The sequence below is a fragment of the Mytilus galloprovincialis genome, chromosome 3 (genome assembly GCF_965363235.1).
Source record: "Mytilus galloprovincialis chromosome 3, xbMytGall1.hap1.1, whole genome shotgun sequence".
Taxonomy (NCBI): Eukaryota; Metazoa; Mollusca; class Bivalvia; order Mytilida; family Mytilidae; genus Mytilus; species Mytilus galloprovincialis.
In genome coordinates this window covers 61,891,705-61,907,625 of record NC_134840.1, presented here as the reverse complement: position 1 = coordinate 61,907,625, position 15,921 = coordinate 61,891,705, and the positions used below count along the sequence as shown (strand labels likewise).

The 15,921-nt window shown below is 30.9% G+C and overlaps 1 protein-coding gene across 5 annotated transcripts in view; it reads left to right on the top strand.

The window, feature by feature from the left end:
- Nucleotides 1-15,921, top strand: part of LOC143068565 (protein sprint-like) — a 50,116-nt gene that overhangs the window by 15,816 nt on the left and 18,379 nt on the right. Inside the window, exons 4-7 of one of the 5 annotated variants that reach the window (XM_076242727.1) lie at nt 99-298; nt 3,316-3,345; nt 8,794-8,894; nt 14,804-14,963. In XM_076242727.1, the coding sequence (XP_076098842.1) occupies nt 221-298; nt 3,316-3,345; nt 8,794-8,894; nt 14,804-14,963 (369 nt within the window). In that variant the 5' untranslated portion in view covers nt 99-220. Of the gene's footprint in view, nt 1-98; nt 299-3,315; nt 3,346-5,290; nt 5,423-5,973; nt 6,113-7,796; nt 8,281-8,793; nt 8,895-14,803; nt 14,964-15,921 lie in introns of those variants that run through there. The other 4 variants (XM_076242728.1, XM_076242729.1, XM_076242730.1 and 1 more) reach the window with 4 other exon arrangements.

Below are 15,921 nucleotides of genomic sequence, written 5' to 3'. Positions count from 1 at the left end.
CAGACAAATTCCCCTGCCTACCCTCATTTTATACCTTTACAATTGTAATAAGTGTTATTATTGTAAATTTAATTCTTGCTGTTTGTTTTCATATCCAGTTTATGAATGAATGGATTTATACAGTGGCGGACAAACTTTAACTCAATTCGACCTGACACTCGAAAGGATTGAACTAGGTTTTGGATTATGTCATTAAAAAGATTAAGACAGATAATTGGATATGATTAACAAAATGGAGCACAAAACAGCCATTGGCCTAGGAAGTGGGCAGGCATGTCGAGAGTCTACATATCAAAAGGTATGGTATTGATTTTTTTGTTGTTGACTTAATATGCACAAAAGTTTTTCGTGTGTGATAAAAATATATAATCCATGTGTTGCACAGAAAGAGTTATTTCTATATATTTACATAACCAAAACTTGTGCATATAAAATGATACTTGACATAAATATATATAAGTTAATGTGGCTTCTGATTTTTTTTTTTTTTTTTTTTTGGGGGGGGGGGTCTTATTTAATAGCCCCTACAAAGTTTAATGCAAAAAGAGGCCTACACAGTCATACACAGCTCAGGCAGAATTATTTACTGCATACATCCCCCATGATATATTTTAAAGAATCTTCTGTGTGTTTGTTCTACAAATCCTCTTATAATGACCCATATTTGACACTTGAAGATCATTTGCAGACGATAGACATAAATATTTGAATACTTGAATATTGGCTTTCCCATTTTAGGATTAGGAAATACAAAAATAAGAATGAACTTAAACCTCTATCAATAAAGTTTATCAAAAGATAAATGATCCAAGTTGAGAAAATGTTAGTCTATAGAGTCTTTAAAGATTTCTTTATCGTTGTAATGGAGATCTGTTCTGTTTTGTGAGTTTTTTTCCTCCAAAAAGACAACAACAACATCCATTAAATACTTGTTTAAAAGTATTTCTGTTTTCATACTTTGCCACTTTTTGTTAGTTGGCTTATCTAGTTTATTCCCGCCCTATTTTGATGTGCCTGTCCAAAATGAGGAAATTCATCATGGATTGACTTTGTTGATAAATAAGTGTGTTTTTACCCTTTAAAGAATTTTCTATGTGTGGAAGATCTGACTTAGTCTTTGTTAAATTTGTTTACATGTCTAGACCAGAATGAGAAATTAAGATTGACATTTAAGGAAATTGGTTTAGTCAAATAAAGATTTGAGGACATATGTTTTCAAAACAAGACTTTTAAACTTGTTGGTGTACAAATGGTGTAATGAAGCAACAATGTCTGTATATATGTGGCAAGGGACTTTAGGTTTTGCTGTTTTAAAGAAAAATAAATGTCGTTTATTTCAATATTTTAATGAAAGATTTTTTTAATGTTAAAGGGAGATAACTCTTGCTAATGTAAAGGGGAAATAACTCTCTGATATGTAGATGGGAAATAGCTCTTTCTTTGCAACATTAGCTAGTTATATTTAAAAAAAATATATATTTTTCCAAACTGTCTACTATTTTAGTGGATAACTACTACAATTGAAAGCATTACCCATTATAATTGTGGGAATTATAAGGAAGAAACACATTTTTCTGTTGTTGTTTTTATAAAAGGACATACATATCAGAGCTATATATGAGATCAAATCTTAAATATGAGCTTTAATCTAAGTTTACAGTGATATCATCTAGTACAGATCCTGGATTTAGGGGGCACTTCGAAGAATTATGTGTTAGAGGACCATTTTTTTTGAGAAAAATAATAGCTATAATTTTACCAATAAATATTTAGGGGGGAACTGGAAGCATGCTGGATGCGTGTTGTCTGATTTCACACCTGATTGTAGCCTTTTTAGACATAGACTATAGTTTTAGAGAATGAATAGGCTAGCACAGCTATTTTAAAGCATATTAAGACACAAACTGTAGTTAAACATCAACATAGTTTTACAGTTTATATGAATACTTCACAGATATTTGTCAGAGACATAAGAGTACATGAAAGTGTTACTGAATACTGTTAGAACTTTTTTTTAATAGTTCATGTTGAATGTCAATATACAGTTAGCACCCATTATTAGTCAATAACTATGTTTGCAGAAAGGTAATGAATATTGTATAACTGTGGAAAGTGATAGCTTTCAACTTGCTTTGATGAATAAAAACTTGCTGAGTGCCTTTTGAGGGGGATTCCTGTGGTTTTATGATGCTAGTTGATCATGTGATCTTCTCTCACACATTGGCCCTTAAAAACTAGTAGTCCATTTTTCATGGAATAAGTATTTTGAGCTTAGAAATATGAAATTTTTAAAAATCAAAGCAGGGACAAAATTTGTATGTTAGAAAATGTATTCAAGGACCAATTTAGGGCTGAAAATAATCTGAAGTATTCATATAACTGTTTCCTGTAAGCGTCTTTGCTTCTTTGGAGCTCATTTATCTGTAAAAAAAACTATTTTTCATTGGTCATTGATTATTTTGAGAACAGCAGTAAAATTTAGGGATATGTCATTTCTTTTATTACAATTTTGTTTTTATATTTACCATGATTAATGATCAAAAGTTTCCGGTGGAAAATGAAATCCATGAAACTTCCATTTGTCATCTGAGATTTTTAATATTGACTTGAGAAGCTAAATAGCTTTAGTTTAGCACACCAGTGGTTGAAGTCATAAAACTTTGCTCTGCTCGGAGCACAAAAATCATGCTCGAAACATGAAATCCTGCAATTTGATTGGTTGATTTTCGAGTCTGAGTACACAAATCATGCTCGAAAGTTTTATGACCTATAGGCCAGACTTGTTAGTATGAACCAATACCATCATATTGTCAATCATTTGTCATACGTATATATACTGTTTCAAAATTATTATTCTTAGGGGTTCTACAGTCATTTTTTTCCATGACAGTAAAGACATTAACTAGGACTTAAATTTTGTATGATGAAAGACTAAATTTGACACTTTAATTGTATCAAAAAAAAAAGAAAAACAAATCTTAACAAACGTTTACCACTTATCCATCATCATCATGGAAGATTTCTGGTCAGACGGATGCCATCATTTGCTCATTTTAAGAAAATTAGAAAATTCAGAACATTGACCTGGTATTTCTCCAAAATTGACCTTTAGAATAAATCTCAGGTCAAATACGTTCCCCAAAGATTTGATTTTATGAAGACCTCATTATCAATAGATACAGTAGCCAGATAAATGGTGCATGTTTTTCAAAGCTCCTTGTCTTTTATGTATGTCCTCTATAGATTTGTACATGCACATGTAACACTGTAGAATAGTACTAACTGTCTAATCTTTACTTACACATTTATTTCAAGCCACCCTTACGTAGATTGGAGTTTTTACTGGTAAGATACTTCTTTAATAGATATTAATTTGATTTTCTTGTTTCAAGATTTTTTATGTTTATTTTATTCAGCATCATTTTTCACAATTAATATTTGAACATTACCACTTTCCAAGCTAGCAATATGTTTTCTTTATATACATGTACCATTACAATAAGTCAAAAATTAGCACTTCACAGAATATTTTAACCAGCTATAAAGGTCATCTTTATTGATGTGGTCTAAGTAGTCAAACAACTTGAGTCCATTAAAAAAAACCTGACTGCCACGAAATAGCACCATAGTGGAGAAAGTGGCATTAAACACTAATTAATAAATCATCTTTTTAGGTCATCCTTTTTTTGTACATTTATAGTATTACAATAAATATATCTATCCATTTTGAACCTCAATTTTAAAAGTCACTTTTTTTATATGGTATGTTTTCTCTGATCTCTAAGATGAACTAGATATATTCAAGTTTGATTGTATATTGAATATTTCACTATCAACTTATCATTGACTGTTTTATTTAAGTTGCTAGGTACAACTGAACATTACTAAATCCTGTTTCTACTTATTTAACTTAACATTTTGGTCTTTTTAGCAATAACATGGTCTATTTTGACACAGGTGCCTAATAATTTGTCAAGAGAATAATGCTTTGTAATTAAATTCTTGAACTGCAATTCTTTATGTGCTGATATTGCAAATTTTGGAAGCTTTTCAGAATTAGTCTATATAGATATATTTGTAATCTAGATGATTATTTTCATATATGGTTAGCAGCTAAGTTTTTTTCTTGTTAAGTTATTTGTTTAATCGCTTTTTGTTAAAATATTTTGCCTTTCCATTTTTTTGCACTTTACACTTTCTCACGTTATATAACATTTATAACACCCCTCATTTAAACCTACATTTTATTCCACAACTTATCACATGTTTCACTGTTGACACAATAAATGGATTATCTGCACAATTGAAAGACATGTGTAATATTTATATCCGTAAGATATGTAATATTTATATCTGTACATTATATAAATACTTGGCAGTACTGCACAGTATAGTGCATGTCTTCAATTTCATCAATGATTTTATCATCTACTTAGTAAAGTTTCACACAGATGTGGTATGAGGTTTGTGTTCTGGATACAATATGAAATAAAATATGCGGTAAAAAAACTATATCAGAATTTGGTAATACAAGAATGTTGCTTAAAAGTCTAATAGACCACACCAGTAGCAAGGACGTTCAAACCCCTAGAAATAAAAAAAAACCATATTAATACTATAACAGTAAAGTCAAGTTTCAGATCACACCAGTTAAGCGAGAATGGTTCAGACCCCTTGAAAACAAAATATACTATTGAATACAATGTACTTTTATAAAGTCAAGATTCAAATTTAAGTTTGATATAAAAGTCAGAGCGTCATGACCCCAAATGAAAACCCTATGAGACATTCTGACTATAGGCTTACAGTGGACTATTATAGGCCATTTTGTCTAGCAATTTCATTATTAAAGTCCAATTAATTATTATAGACTCTTTCATTTATTGTGGTAATTTTTGGTTCTTCAGAAATTTGAATGTTGTTGTAAACCATAATAGAACTGTTCATAAGGTGTAATAAGAAAAACCAAAAATGATCCATTAAATTTAGTTGATCTTTTCATCTAACAACTTATCTTTTTAAGTTTTGATAATATACAAATAAGGGAATGATCAGTATCGTAAAGGATTCTACCGATCCCAATTTAAATCTTTTGTTCAGGTCTTATCAATTCTAGATATTTGTGGTGAAACTTTCTGCACTCCATTTAAAAAAAAGGGTATCCTTAATTTGTTTGGGTTCCTTTTGACGGTTGACCGAGTCTGTGTAAATACCCAGACGAATAGGTTATCTGACAAACTCATGGTTTTTAACATAGTCGTTAGCAAATATGACGGTTTTTACACTATTAAAGGTAACAAACAGGTGTAACAGTGAGGACATTACTTTTACGGGACAATAAATTAACGGACAGTTTTAAGCGACACTTGATTATTTCTCCGCTGGGCTACCTAAGGTCGCTGACAGCTTTTATAAACTGCAGGTAAAGTTTCTTTTTGTAATGAGGTATTAAATAAATTATTTATATGAGGTCAAAAGAGATTAAGCTGTAATTATATATTGATATCTTTATATAAATACGTGTAAATTTAATTTGATATCTATTTTATTAAACAAATGGTAAAGTTTAGATTTGATAGAGAAAAACGATGAAAGACTTGAAATCATCAAGGGTAGGGTTTTTGTATTTTTTTCTCTATGTAATTAAATGAATTGTCAAGTTCAAATGACAATGTAATTTTGTACGCCCACATCACTTAATAATTTCATATTTTTATTACAACTTTTTAATGTTTTTATTGAAGACATTGAAATCTATTTTATCTTTTACATTAAAGTGTTCTGCCTGAAGGAAATGACTTATTTCTCTTCAAATCAAACAGGTAGAACAAATATATATTATTTTACTTCCTTTATTTATGAAACCTTTAAAAAACGTTAACATGTTCTAGTTTGTTTTGATAAAATTTGAATAGATGATTTGCGTAAAAGTTAATACCGATAGTGAACCCCCAGTCTATTTGCTTGCTATCAGTCATTGTTAACATGGCCAGCGGAAGTACCTGGCCAAGGTAAATACAATGAGCGAATGTAATTAATTATGTTATTGTGTCTTTACGTAATGGATTTATATTGTGTGAAATCTTACAAACAAAAGGATTCATAAGTATGGGTAGGTTTTCTTCTTCTTCAACTTAATATCATTTTATTGCTTAGAATATGTTTCTTTCCTACTTTCATCATAGTTCTAACGAAGTATTTTATAAATTTTTGTAATTCTTTAAAACAAAATATAAAAGTTAAGACAAAAATCTAGTCACATGATAATTTTACGTTTACAACGAAAACAAAACATGACAATTGAGTAGACGATTTTCCAAATAGGATTCAGAAACATGGGTAAAACTTGTTAATTCCACCTCCATCTTGGTCCTTACATCTCTGACATCTTAATAAGACAACTTGTCATATGTTTTTAAATGATTGATTCATGTTTGATATTCTAGTTCTTTTTCCCAATGAAAGCTGAATATTTAACCTCTTTTTCTGGAAAAAGTGATAAATAGATAGTTGCTGCTTTGTGTCTCGTTTAAAGAATTATGTCGATCTGCTTTGACAAGAATGATCAAAAAGTCTATTAAACAAGGTCTCTGACAGGAAGATTTTTTGAAGGTTGTGTTTGATTTGATTACTATTTGCCATGCAATGTAGATTTTGTTCTGCCATGTATAAAAAGTTTTACTCCATTAAAAATCCCAAGTAAAATATAAAATAAAAGACAGTTGAACTTGCACCTATATAATAATTGTTGCAGGACATGCTTGACATGTGCTTGTTAAAAGAAATTCAGTATTTCAGCTTAGTAATACCAATATTTGAAACCTGTAGTAAAATATAGGATTGGTTGAAAATTAAATTTCCTAGAATTTATCAACTATCTGTTTTACATTTTCCCAAAAATAGTTTAAAATAGACAGATTTTAAAAGATATTTATATATTAGGCCCATCAAATCCGATTGAAGGTGACAACTCTTCCTGCACAGTAATGATATCCAAGTCCAATACATGTAGTAGTACAAACGTACAAGTTTCAAAAGAACCCAGAAATGTCTATTGCCAATAACTTTGACTGTCAACATGGTCAATAGTAAAGTATGAGGTAGATGGCATCAAAAAGAGACATAACAAATCATTTTTCATTAGAATAAAGGAACCATAGTTCAATTTTTAATCATGTTCACTATTCTTCCATACTCATTTATTTTTTTATTTTGTAGCGTACAGAAATGAAAAAAATCGGCTAGCTTCTTAAATATATAAAATAAATTAAAAGTTCAGCTAAATTTAAAGTTTTAAGAAACACTTTTGTAGGAAATGAACACCTGCACTGTTGCTTTGACTTGCTTTGACTCATGCTCTCCCTATTCTCTTTTTTAAGTTTCCCATATAAATAGTTATTATCAGTGTCCACTTTTCACACATCAACACCAGAATGACCAGGGGTTAAGGTGGACGATTATTTTTCAAGGTATAAAGGTCACTGTGGCCTTGTCCGCAGGCAGTTTTAATTATCAAGTTTTATGTAGTGTATTTTAGATTTTTTTCAGGCTTGATTTTCAGATTTTTGTCAGTCATATGTACTTTTAGTCTAGAACATTTGACATGTTTGAAGCAATGACTGTGCTGTAGTATCCATTTTGTAAAAACCCTCAGAAAGAGAAACATTTCTAAAGCGAATTGAGTTTTATTTTTCATTGAATCACTATTTTCTAAATCAAAATTATTTGTTGAAAATTTAGCTGGAGGGTAAAATTGAGAAGGGGTTGTACGTTAGTGGTAAAATAACTTAATTTAGGATTATGATTTAAAAATAATAAGTACCAAAGTTATATTTTAATCATCATGATCCAACACGACATATAAGGATCTAAAATATTGTCCTAACTCATTACAGTAACTCTTGAGGAAATTTGTACTTCTAAATATATGTTAAGTTGTTGAACCTAACGTGATTACAACCATTAAACGACATAATCATTTGTTCATGATGCATACATAAAATCTATTGGTTTCATAAATAGGTAGGTCCTTTTATCTGACAAATAATACAAAACTGATCATTTCATCCTTTAGGATAGAAATTTAAATCAATGATCCTGAATCATGTAGTATCTATACCACTCAAAAATTAAAACACAATCGGTACTTGGCGACCTTCACTCGTCAGTCTGTCTATCCCGAGGGAGACAGAATATTTCTGCGGTTGTACACACAATATTTTATTGGATTAATATAGGTGTGATGTTTTGACAGAAGGTGTATTATGTACTTAGTTACATGTTGGTATTAGTATTTTACAGTTAAAATTGTTTTTAATGTCTATAAATTTTACATTTTATCTATTTACTGTTTCTTTATTTGAAATTTTATTACAGTATTTTCTGTACTTGCATACTTATACTATATTCAGGATGCCATGTGATATAACTGTATTAATCAGGATGTCGTATATATGTAATGTCAACTTTTCAAGCTTAAATTTCAAAAATTGTGATTGTAAATATTTTTTAATTTTATTGGTCAAATTAAATAGAAATTGAATGAATATTACACAGTTTTTCTTCATTTTTATGTGTGAATATATTACAAGCAAAACATGTACTTTTGTTTTATAGTACATGTACTTTCCCATTCAAACAATTTAGTTCAAAGATATTCACTTATACCATCTGTATAACCAATTGGTGAATGGTTAAAATTAAGAAACCACACATTTTATAAGGGATATTAAAAAAAGAAGGTGGGTAATGATAGAATACCTGTGGTAACATAAGTATTATTTCATTTTTCAGATGCTGAATAATATAGCCAGTGACCTTGACCTGCTGCTGAATGACCTTTGCCATATTTATCCATATCCTGTGACAGCAGAAAGAAAGTTTACAACATTTGGGTATGTTCAGATATATCTTATCATAGCGGCACAAATGGATACCAATTTAGTGGATTTTGTGGGTATATGAATTCTACAAATTTAAATGTTGAAAGAAGTGCAAGTGTTTTACAAAGGCTTGGTTACATGAATCGCAAAACAGCGAAATCTAATATCCAGGAAAATATAATTTATCCTTTAACCATGGAAGAAGATTTAAAAAAAACTGAATATTATTAAATTTCTAAGTTTATTTAATGAACTAGATCAAATTTTCATTGTCCTTCTAGATCTAAACCTCATACATTTATAGTGAGTCTACAGACAAGTTTGGATATTTTTTCGTCTGCTCCAATTTCCCTGTCAGTGAAACCTGTGTTATCTGACACATGTGGGGGGACCAGAAAAAAAGTTGGATTAAGCAGGTTATGGAAATACTAAGGTTTTTTCTGCAAGGATAGGCATATTTTAGGACCATGAAAATGTGTCGGTTAAAGCAGGATGTTGGAATACTCAGGTGTCGGATAAGGCAGGTTACACTGTATTACCAATATTCTCATGTTGTTTCATGTCCTATGTATGATTAGGATAAGTAAAATAAATACTTCTCATTTTCAATTATTCTCATTTAAATCAGTCCAACTTATATTTAAGAGCTTACTTGTGGTGGATCAAAATCAACCCTACAACATAGGTCACCATTTAATTCGTTATTCCTAATTAGAATTAAAAATCAATATCAACTACCGATAAATTGTAGAGTGATCTTCAAAAAGTGACTTTATAAAGTTGTCTTGTGCCTGCTTTTGAAGTCAGCTGCCTCATCAGTGAATGCCTTGTTTGGTACAGTCTTTTGCCCAAATAGAAATATAGTATAGATTCTTCAATTGAATTCATTGACATGTTATAAAGACTGTGTATATATCATTGACCCATAGATATGACTTGGGTATCATTGACCTCTAGGTTTGACTTTGGTTTCATTGTGTTGATAGGTTGCTGACTCATAGAAATGCTAAGTGACACATCTTTATAGTAGTTTCAAAAATTTAGTTTAAATACATAATTTTTATTATATCTATAAAATGGTCATTTACGGATACATTAGTGTTTTATCCAAATGATTTTATGTCATGAATTTCATGTTTTATACACAATTTAAATAGGACATTATTGTCAGATATTTTACAAGTCTATAAATAGTATTCCTGAAAAAAATTAGAGCACATTTTTAACTGTTTGACATAAAACAGTTTTAAAATATGTACAAAAAACTTTGCCAAAATTGTATCAAAAAGAAAATTACATTTGGGAATGTTACTTATGCATCAATTGTTTTAGTCATACTTGAGGTGTCATTTTTAGCAAATTAAGATAGTCATTACAATACAAATAACCCTAATAGGATGGTTTAGGTTTAAATTTTATGAATGGAATATTTTTGTCATGACTTATCTCAACGTCTATCGCTTGTCTACCTATAGACAAAAGAAAATGTCTTAATGGAATGGAGTATTAAGGCTATAAATGGGTTTACCATTATCTGTTGTTTTCGAAAAGATTAAATTTATGTGAAGTATATTTATACCTTATTCAAGCAGTTTTTATTAAATTCATGTCAAACATGGAGAGACAATTTTTTTTTTATGTAATTGAAAATAAAATAACACAATGAGATTGAAAATTTAAGTTAATTATTTATATTAAAAAATTGGACTTAAATTTGAACTTTTTGAGGAAATAAACTGTGTTGAATAGTTTTTGTCGAGCCTGCAACTTTTGTTGCAGAAAGCTCGACATAGGGATAGTGATCCGGCGGCGGCGGCTACAAAGGCGGCGGCGGTGTTAGCTCACTTCTTAAAAGCTTTATATTTTAGAAGGTGGAAGACCTGGATGCTTCATACTTTGTATATAGATGCTTCATGTTACGAAGTTTCCGTCAGTCACAAGTCCAATAACCTTGACCTCATTTTCATGGTTCAGTGACTACTTGAAAAAAAAGTTCAAATTTTTTGTAATGTTGAATTCTCTCTTATTATAAGTAATAGGATAACTATATTTGATATGTGCGTACCTTGCAAGGTCCTCATGTTTGTCAGACAGTTTTCACTTGACCTCGACCTCATTTCATGGATCAGTGAACAAGGTTAAGTTTTGGTGGTCAAGTCCATATCTCAGATACTATAAGCAATAGGGCTAGCATATTCAGTCTATGGAAGGACTGTAAGGTGTACATGTCCAACTGGCAGGTGTCATCTGACCTTGACTTCATTTTCATGGTTCAGTGGTTATAGTTAATTTTTTGTGTTTTGGTCTGTTTTTCTCATACTATATGCAATAGGTCTACTATATTTGTTGTATGGAATGATTGTAAGCTATACATGTCTAGCGGGCAGATGTCATGTGACCTTTACCTCATTTTTATGGTTCAGTGGTCAAAGTTAAGTTTTTGAGTTTTGGTCTTTTTATCTAATACTATATGCCATAGGTCAACTAAATTTGGTGTATGGAAATATTTTATGATCTTTATGTCAGTCACACAGGTTTTATTTGACCGTGACCTCATTTTCACGGTTCATTGCACAGTGTTAAGTTTTTGTGTTTTGATCTATTTTTCTTAAACTATCAGTAATGGGTCAACTATATATGTTGTATAGAAGCATTGTTAGCTGTACTTGTCTGCCTGGCATGGTTCATCTGACCTTGACCTCATTTTCAAGGTTCATTGGTCTTTGTTTAGTTATCTTGGTTAATGTTAAGTTTATGTGACAGTTGTAATAAAGCTTAGCTTTATACTTAGGACTATCAACATAATATCAATGATTAGTATAGAAGGCGAGACATTTCAGCGTGTGCACTCTTGTTTGAAAAAATTATAGTTATTTATTGGCCTGGTAGGAATTTAATATTCCTAAAGAAAATTTCAGTTTCACAACTTTTCTTTGAATGAAAAAGCCTTTTACAGCATGATATTTTTAACCACTAACAATATGAAGTTTATTTCTCAAAGTCTGCATTCAAGCTTTTAGTCAATTTGTAGTTTATTGAATAGTTAAGTTCTTAGTTTACCTAGCTGGCCTGTACACATGATATCCAAGAAAAATGGTATCCCACGAATAATAATGAATCCACAGTGAAAATAGATAGGGAGATTTATTGTTTGATTAAAAAAAAACATATTTATATGAATACTGTATACAATTGGTTTTTATTATGATATAATAGAGAGGGTTTTACTACTGGAACAAATGCAGTCAGTGTTCTCTAAAGAAGAATTTTATTGTGTACTGGTTATTTGTATGCCTTAGTTTTATGACCTGTATGATATTAAGTGTAAAACCCAAGTAATGGAACTGTAATCTTTTCAGTATTTAAAACAGAATTTAGTTGATGAGTTTATCTCGCTAAGTTGATTACTACTTTTACTTATTAAGCCTGTTAAGCCAAAGAAAGTACTAAATATTTTTTTTCCCTCAAGTACCAGTACTTCAAACAGCTTTAGAAACCTGCTTAATTAATGTAGCAGTTATGAAGTTGATATTTGTTAATTTGTTTTTTTCTTATAAAAAAACCTGATTAATGAAAGCCATGATGCTAGGCTTGTAATTTTGTATACCAGAGGCAGTCAGAGAGTCAAAATACAAATACAATGAAGGTAAAAAATATTACCCATTATGTAAAAATGATATATTTTTAAACCCCATTTTTATGGACATTCTGTTTTCTGGTCTGTGTGTCTGTTCATCCATCTGTTTTTCTGTTCTTTTTTCTGTCTGTCCTGCTTCAGGTTAAAGTTATGAGTCAGGGTAGTTTTTATACGACCGCAAAATTTGAAAAATTTTTCGTCGTATATTGCTATCACGTTGGCGTCGTCGTCGTCGTCGTCGTCCGAATACTTTTAGTTTTCGCACTCTAACTTTAGTAAAAGTGAATGGAAATCCATGAAATTTTAACCCAAGGTTTATGACCACAAAAGGAAGGTTGGTATTGATTTTGGGAGTTTTGGTCCCAACATTTTAGGAATTAAGGGCCAAAAAGGGCCCAAATAAGCATTTTCTTGGTTTTCGCACTATAACTTTAGTTTAAGTTAATAGAAATCTATGAAATTTTGACACAAGGTTTATAACCACAAAAGAACGGTTGGGATTGATTTTGGGAGTTTTGGTTTCAACAGTTTAGGAATTAGGGGCCAAAAAAGGGCCCAAATAAGCATTATTCTTGGTTTTCGCACAATAACTTTAGTTTAAGTAAATAGAAATCAATGAAATTTAAACACAATGTTAATGACTACAAAAGGAAGGTTGGTATTGATTTTGGTAGTTTAGGTCCCAAACAGTTTAGGAATTAGGGGCCAAAAAGGGACCCAAATAAGCATTTTTCTTGGTTTTCGCACCATAATGTTAGTATAAGTAAATAGAAATCTATGAAATTTAAACACAAGGTTTATGACCATAAAAGGAAGGTTGGTATTGATTTTGGGAGTTTTGGTCCCAACATAATAAGGGGCCCAAAGGGTCCAAAATTAAACTTTGTTTGATTTCATCAAAATTGAATAATTGGGGTTCTTTGATATGCCGAATCTAACTGTCATGACTGTGTATGTAGATTCTTAACTTTTGGTCCCGTTTTTAAATTGGTCTACATTAAGGTCCAAAGGGTCCAAAATTAAACTTAGTTTGATTATGACAAAAAATGAATCAGTTAGGTTCTTTGATATGCTAAATCTAAAAATGTACTTAGATTCTTGATTATTGGCCCAGTTTTCAAGTTGGTCCAAATCGGGGTCCAAAATTAAACTTTGTTTGATTTCATCAAAAATTGAATAAATGGGGTTCTTTCATATACCAAATCTAACTGTGTATGTAGATTCTTCATTTTTGGTCCTGTTTTCAAATTGGTCTACACTAAAGTCCAAAGGGTCCAAAATTAAACTTAGTCTGATTTTAACAAAAATTGAAATCTTGGGGTTCTTTGATATGCTGAATCCAAAAATGTACTTAGATTTTTTATTATGGGCCCAGTTTTCAAGTTGGTCCAAATCAGGATCTAAAATTATTATATTAAGTATTGTGCAATAGCAAGTCTTTTCAATTGCACAGTATTGCGCAATGGCAAGAAATATCTAATTGCACAATATTGTGAAATAGCAATTTTTTTTTTAATTAGAGTTATCTTTCTTTGTCCAGAATAGTAAGCAAGAAATATCTAATTGCAAAATATTGTGCAATAGCAAGATTTTTTTTAATTGGAGTTATCTTTCTTTGTCCAGAATCAACTTAAATCTTTGTTATATACAATATACAATGTATATTCACTTTTTACTACCAACTGATAAATTAAAATAATCTTTACCATTCAGTGATAACAAGCAGTTTTTTTACATCTTAATATTTTATGATGTATTTAAATGAGTAGTTATTGTTGCAAACTCCATTAGAAATTTTAATTGAGATTAGTTTTGGAATAAGGGAAAGGGGGATGTGATTAAAAAAATTGGGTTCAATTTTTCTCATTTGAAATTTCATAAATAAAAAAGAAAATTTCTTCAAACATTTTTTTGAGAGGATTAATATTCAACAGCATAGTGAATTGCTCTAAGAGAAAACAAAAATTTTAAGTTCATTAGAACACATTCATTCTGTGTCAGAAACCTATGCTGTGTCAACTATTTAATCACAATCCAAATTTAGCTTGAATGTTGTGTCCATACTTGCCCCAACCGTTCAGGGTTCAACCTCTGCGGTCGTATAAAGCTACGCCCTGCGGAGCATCTGGTTGATGAAGTTGAAGTCTGATTAACATGAAACTTAGTACACATGTTCCCTATGATATGATCTTTCTAATTTTAATGCCAAATCAGAGTTTTGACCCCAATTTCATGAAATAGAATTAGAAAATATGTATCATATATTGACCACCTTTGCTTTCAGTAAGGGACAGACATATACAGATAGTAGTCCTGGCTTTGGGGAAGACAGTGCATTTGGAACTCTGGCCTCCACAGATAGCTATAACTGTGAACAAAAACCCAGGAGTGATTCTGTTCTATCAGGTCATCTGGATGTGTTTAGCCTGGATCACTCACCCAAAGTAAGTACATGGAATATCACTCAACAAAGACAATCCCAGGAGTGATTCTGTTCTGTCAGGTCATCTGGATGTGTTTAGCCTGGATCACTCACCCAAAGTGAGTATGTAGACGGTAACTGGGCACAAACAGAAACCCAGGATAGAATCTGTTCAGTAAGGTCATCATGATGTTTATTCTGGATCACTCACCCAATGTAAGTACCTGGAATCGATTTCACAAGAAAACTTAAGACTAAGATTGATCGTATGTTATGAACAATTCAGTATAATTACGATCAATCTTAGTCGTAAGTTTTTTGGTGAAATCGACTCCTGGAGTATATCTCAGCAAGAACATACCTAGGACAAAATCAATTTAGTCAGGTCATCTGGATTTCCTCAGCCTGGATCACAAGGAAACCATTGAGAACACCTCAGCACAAACAGAAACCAAGGATAGTCTGTTCAGTCAGGTCATCTGAAGGACTTTAGCCTAGATTACACATTCAAAGGTAGTACCTAGAGGATATATTTAACACATTAAGAAACGAAGGAAAGTTTGTTCATGTAGTCATCTGGATGTTTTTATGTTATGTATTTATATTGACTTGACCTATATTGGAGGATACCTCAACATGAACAAAAATACAAGAGTGATCTTGATCAATATGGATTTTTTAAGCATAGAAAACTTTACATAAGATTTAAAAAAAAATAGAAAAGATTCTTAACTGTAAACTTGCCACACAACAGGCGTACCGTAAAGGGGTTATTTTTACTGGTTGTAAATTTACGCTTATTTTCACGGATATAACAAAATTGCCAAAATAAATTCCACCCATTGAAAAGTGTATAGGTAAAGGTATTGATAAAAGTTTTGAATTGGCCAAAATAATAACTGGCAAAATAGTGCATATACCTTCATTGACCTTATTCAATGGAAATCGCGAAATTTTACACCCGCGAAAATAACCTGCTA